Genomic DNA, 5,464 nt, shown 5'->3' with positions numbered 1-5,464 from the left:
GATTTGGAAGGACGTGGGAAGGCACAGCGCCCTTACGCTGCCTTGGCCTCCCGTGCTGGGTGGACGGGAGGTTCGTGAAGTTGATGTCCCTGGGAGCAGTCTCCAATTAGGAAGTCAACAGGATGCGGAAGACAAATACCCCAGTTTCCGTTCAGCAATGGGACGGGGCAGGTAAAGGAGAGCCTTTTGCGGCAGCTGGGTTCCCATGGTAACTTGGCCCCCACCCTGCAGTATCTGTGAGGTCACCCTGCCTCTCCCACCTGGAGGAGGGGTAGGAGGGACAGACATGGAGGCTGTCCCTCCAGTCAGATCCAGCCTCTTGGGGACTCTGCTGGTGGTGGTGAAGCTCTCCGCACTGGTGAGTGGGGTTTGGGGGGCAGGGGGCGGGGGCCGCCTCAGAGCTGCTGGACTCCGCAGGTGAAACAAGGTGGCTGCCTCCCTCCCGGAGTAATCCGACAGTTCTCAGAAGCCCCACCCGCAAGCCACAGTGCTGGAATTTTCTCTATAGAGGGTCACTCCTGTGGGTTAAGCATTGCCCTTCCCATCTGTCTTTTTCCAACATGCAAATGCTGACCATTGGGGTCACGTCTCCAAATCACAACTCCTCAGTGGGCTGAGTTATCAGAAAAGGGTCCCCTGGGTCTGCTCCTGTGGCAGAGAAAGGGAAGATTACACAGGGCAGTAGAGAGACAGACATGGTTGGATTGGAATCTCAGCTACTCTACTCTTCAGCTGTGTGACTTGGAGCAAATTGCTCCACTCTTGAGCCTCTGTTTTCTCTCCTGTAGCCTATCTTATAGGATCATGTGGGATATAACAGGTTTCTCTCCTTCCTGGTTTCTACATCATGAGCTGAGGGGTGGAGGTGCAGCTCCTGTTTCCTGTTTCCATCTAATTCCTCTCCTAGCCGGACCCCTGGACCTCCTTTCTTTCTCAGCATTGCTCCACCCCCTTGGCTCTGCTGAGCCCGCCCACAGTGGGGCACACAGCCAACCCCGGGTGACTGCCTTCCACACTGTCCCCTAGGGCTCCAGGTGGTCCTCTGGACCGGGGCACGTGGGGTCCGTGTTGGTGGGCTGGCGATGCTTCGGGGCTAGAGGCTTGAGGGCTCTGATGAGGGGCTGTTCAGCTCCAGGACTCAAGTGAGTGTCATTTCCAGCCTTTTTCCCCATCCAGGCCCACTCTTTCTCCCAGTGGATGGGAGGCATCACATCTACCTTGTCACCCAGGACAGGAATCTGGACATCACCTTGGGTTCCCCCCGCCTCACCCCTCACAGTAGGTCAGTCATTCATTCTGTCACTGTCCTTGTGCCTCACATCTGTCTACCCCTAATGGCACTGCCTTTGCCCCCAGCTGCCCTCATGACACCAAGAGGCAACTGATAAGAAGGAATCCCAGGTGCTTGGGAGAAGGAAATGCCCTGGGTTCAAATCCTGCAGGATTAGAGGGCTGAGGGGGATCGTCATTCCTTATATAATAATGATGATGATGATGATGATGATAACAATAATAAATCAACCTCCTTCAGTCTGGAGGTTTGTAAATAACCATTTAAACCCAAAGAAAAGGGAATTCCTCGATGGTCCAGTTGTTAGGACTCAGCGCTTTCACTGCCATCAGCCTGGGTTTGATCCCTGGTCAGGGAACTAAGATCCCGCAAGCCGCCTAGTGCTACAAAAACAAAACACAAAACACAAAACAAACAAACAAACAAAAACAACCCATAGGAGAGAAAATCAAATATAATATGAAACACCTCTAAAGCTCCCTCCTGAGAATGGAGTCCTTCCAAGTGACAGATAAAGATCATTCCTGGGGGGAGAAATTGAAGGGGGAGAAATTGAGGGGTGGCCTGGCATCCCCACCCCCACAATAAAACTTGGGACAGGTAGGGCTCCTGCCCCAAGTGAGTGGCAACGGATGAAGATTGTCTCCTCCTCCTCCTGCAGCTGGCCCAGGACCGGGCCCCCCTCTACAATTTCCTGCTCCTCAAGATCACCCGCTTTAACCGCTGGCTGTCAGGGCTGACCCAGGAGTCCCAGGGGTCCCACCCACCCGCCAAGATCTCAGCCTGCCCCGTGGGCCGGGTTCTACAGGCTGGGCTGACACTGATAGAAGTCCCAGTATGGCTGGTGCAGCGGGCGCCGAGGCTGGTGTGGGCAGGCGTGCTGGGCTGTGGCCGGGCCTCGGGCCCGGCCCCGAAGCGGCTGGGTGCCTGGGAGCAGCTGGGCCTGTCTGCGGCCACCTGGACAGACCTGTTCTTGTCATGTCTGCACAGCCTGATGCTGTCTGCCGGGCTGCCGCTACTGCTGACCTGGAGACTATGCCAGAAAGCCCACTGCTGCAGCCTGGGCCGGCTGCCCAGGAAGGTGGGTGGGGTGGGTGTGGGACAGGCTGGGGAGGGCAGGCCTGGGGCACTGGGCCTGGGCTTGGGGGGGGGGGGGCGGAGGCTGGCAGCAGGTAGTACAGCGTGTGAGCTCCTGGCCGTCACCTGCCCATCCACCTGCCCCCCCCCCCGCCCCCCCCCGGCTCTGCTGGAGATCCGCGTGGTGCTGGGGACACTGGCGCCGCTGAAGCGTCTGCACTGGGGGGTGGAGAGCACGGCAGCACTCACCTCCTGGCGCCTGGCCTACCTTGTCACCTGGACCACCTGCCTCGCCTCCCACCTGCTGCAGGCTGCCTTTGCGCGCACAGCCCAGCTGGCCCAGGCCCAGGAGGCTGAGCCCCAGAAGGCCTCGGGGCTCTTGTCTGAGTCCCCACTCCCTGAGCCCCCGGCCCCCGAGGCTGGGCCAGTTCTGCCAGAGGCCGGAACTCCTGTAGAATAAATGTGTCCCCATCCGCCTCTCCTGTCTGATCTGGCCTAGGGTCTCACTCTCTGTCCCTCTTCCGTCCTGGGCTGGGGGGGGGTGTGTATGTGTGTGCGTGTGCACTCGGGCGTGTGTGTGGGTGCATGCGTGTCCTAGGGCTGCCTCTGGGAAGGAAATTACCTCCTGTGAGCACCTGATATGTGCCAGGTAACCCTTGCAGACACTTTCCACACATAATTTTGTTTAAACCACTTACCAGCACAGGCATCCAGATGAGAAAATTGAGCCTCAGAAGTCTGAACCTTCCCAAGGTCCCAGAGTAAGTCAGGGGAAGAGCCAGTACTGGACCCTAGGTTTTTTTATTTCCTAGAACCCCTAACTTTATCGAGGTCCATGTCCCTGCTTCTCAAGACTTGGTGCCCAAGGCTTTAGGGATGATGGGTAGTTAGAGACTCTGGCCTCTGGGGGGTGCCAGGGCCTCACATTTCAGAGATTTAGAAAATTCCTTTGAGGAGTAGTTACTCCTGGGCCAGTCTGCAACTAGCCTATGCATCCACTCATATACTTGGCCACTCATTTTCCCACTTATCCATCCATCCATCCATCCATCCATCCATCCACCCACCCACCCACACACCTACCCATCCATCCACCCACTCACCCACAAATCCATCCACAGATCCATCTCCTCCAGGGAGGGGGAAACACCCGATATCTCAGCACTCAGCCCTAGCTGCTCAGGTCCCACTGAAGGGGTGCTGATGTAGCCAATGCAAGCTCAGGCTGCGGTGGGTCAGATCCCCCTGATGGCACTCTTAGGTGAGTGATTCTGTGAGAGGAGGGGAGGGACGGTTTCTTGGGAGTTAGTGATCACCGCTTACTCATCCCCAAGCCTGAGGGCGGTGTGAGTGTGGGAAGACATTCTAGAGAGCTCTGCCCTGCTTTCTCCTTCTCCATTCTGGTTCCCAGGGAAGTTAGGGCTGGATTCCTGCCCTGCCTCTCATGTAAACCTGCAGATGGCCCAGGGTGGGTGTGGGGTGAACTTCCAGGCCCTTCTTCTGAGTCTGAGGGGGCAGGCCTGGCCTGCCCCTGTGGGGAGACTCTGAAGGGCTCCCAGCTGGCCGACCAGGCAGAACACCTGCTGGGGAAGGCCCTACAGGGTCCTGGTGAAGGGGTCAGCAAACTGGGATTCCAGAACCCACACACAGCACGCAGGGAAGCTGAGGGCAGAAGCGTGTGACATTGGCCCACGGCTGAAGGTGGGGACGGGGGAATGGGAAGGAGGCCCCAGAGCAGGCCTGTGGAGCTGAATGGCCTTTGAGCTGCCAGGGACCAAGATGGTGCTTGACAGGGCTGTGGCCTGGGGGTGGGGTGGGGGGCTGGGGAGCTGGGAGGCAGGGAGCAGGTGGAGAGGGGCCTCAAAGGCCAAGAATGGAGGGAGGTGGCAAGTACCTGTGCCACCTGGGGAGAGAGGACAAGATCCAGGCTGGAGATGGGGACCAGTGTTGAGGCTCGGGCAGCCCTTGGCAGTGGACGGGGGTGGAGGGTCATGAGGGGTGAGGGGAGGGGGGGTATTTTTTTCCTTCTACTAAAAAAAGTTGTTGTTGTTGTTTTAATTACCTGAAGTACAGAGATGTTAAGGTAAAACTGTCTCCTTTTCTCTGGTTCTAAACTTCTGAGAAACAGGGTCAACTGTGTGTGGAATATCTTTCCAGTCACAATATAGATGCAAACCTGCGTGCAGGCACACCATGCACCCATAGATTGCACTGATAGGGATCCAATCACACTATACATATCGTTAGGCCTCCCCTCTGGGCCTCAGTTTCCATGTCTGTGCAGTGTCGGTGACCTGGTGATCCCCGATGAGACAGCCAGCGTTCAAGGGACCTCAATATCCTGGACGCCCCAGCTGGGAGTTAGTTGGTCACCAGCTGGACAGCAGGGGTCGGCCTGTGCAGCTCCATTGGGCTCTTACACGAGCTGAGATCTGGCTGCATGAAGCTTACACTTCCAGGCCCTGAACATAAGTCCTCCCGGGCCTTCCCGGGGCCCTGGCATCACTGGGCCAGGGCTTGGGAAGAAGGGAGGAAGGTGTGAATCTGCGCTTGGCTTTTCCTCACAGGCAGTGGGAAGATCAGAGGCCTCTTGGGGTCAGGCAGCCTCAGGTTTGAATCCTGGACCCACCACCTCCTGTCTGTGTGACCTTGGGCAAGTCCTTAACCACGTGAGCCTCAGTTTCCCCACCTGGGAACAGGTACAACCATAGCCTTGGGCCGCACTGGGCTGTGCTGGGCCTGTGCATGAACTGTGCCAGGCCTGGTGTGGGAGACGCTAGGAACCGCAGCTCCCTCTCCTGGGCATGCGGCCTTCCCAGGGGCCACGGGGACCTTGTTCTGAGGTCGAGAGGGCGGGTGATCAGTCCATCTGTCTCAGGCCTGAGAGTGTGGAGGGGCCCTGGCCTGATGGAGGAAAACAAGTGGGGGACGGTGGGCGGGAGGTGCGGGCAGCAGGGGGGGGCGGGCTGGCTGCAGGGCTGGCCAGCAGCTCCACGCAATCTGTCTGCTATGCAGTCCCAGGCCTGGCCTGTATTTATTTATGCTGAGCGTGTATTTATATCAACCCCTTTCTCATTAATAGGGCAGGAAATGGCT

The 5,464-nt window shown here is 57.8% G+C and overlaps 1 protein-coding gene across 1 annotated transcript; it reads left to right on the top strand.

The window, feature by feature from the left end:
- The first annotated feature begins 205 nt into the window (after window positions 1-205).
- Window positions 206-2,828, top strand: TMEM270 (transmembrane protein 270). The gene is made up of 3 exons (XM_061209593.1): window positions 206-358; window positions 1,953-2,371; window positions 2,531-2,828. The coding sequence occupies exons 1-3, from the start codon at window positions 206-208 to the stop codon at window positions 2,826-2,828; spliced, it is 870 nt and encodes a 289-aa protein (XP_061065576.1).
- The last annotated feature ends 2,636 nt before the right edge of the window (window positions 2,829-5,464 follow it).

The sequence above is a fragment of the Eubalaena glacialis genome, chromosome 13 (genome assembly GCF_028564815.1).
Source record: "Eubalaena glacialis isolate mEubGla1 chromosome 13, mEubGla1.1.hap2.+ XY, whole genome shotgun sequence".
Taxonomy (NCBI): domain Eukaryota; kingdom Metazoa; phylum Chordata; class Mammalia; order Artiodactyla; family Balaenidae; genus Eubalaena; species Eubalaena glacialis.
This window is presented reverse-complemented; position numbering and strand designations above follow the sequence as displayed.

Bases quoted from the DNA above. Each gene is read 5' to 3' on its own strand.
- TMEM270 (XM_061209593.1), top strand. From the start codon at position 206: ATGGTAACTTGGCCCCCACCCTGCAGTATCTGTGAGGTCACCCTGCCT. The intron at 359-1,952 runs GTGAGTGGGGTT...CTCCTCCTGCAG, and splicing joins TGGTGAAGCTCTCCGCACTG to CTGGCCCAGGACCGGGCCCC. The intron at 2,372-2,530 runs GGTGGGTGGGGT...CCGCCCCCCCCC, and splicing joins CTGGGCCGGCTGCCCAGGAA to GGCTCTGCTGGAGATCCGCG.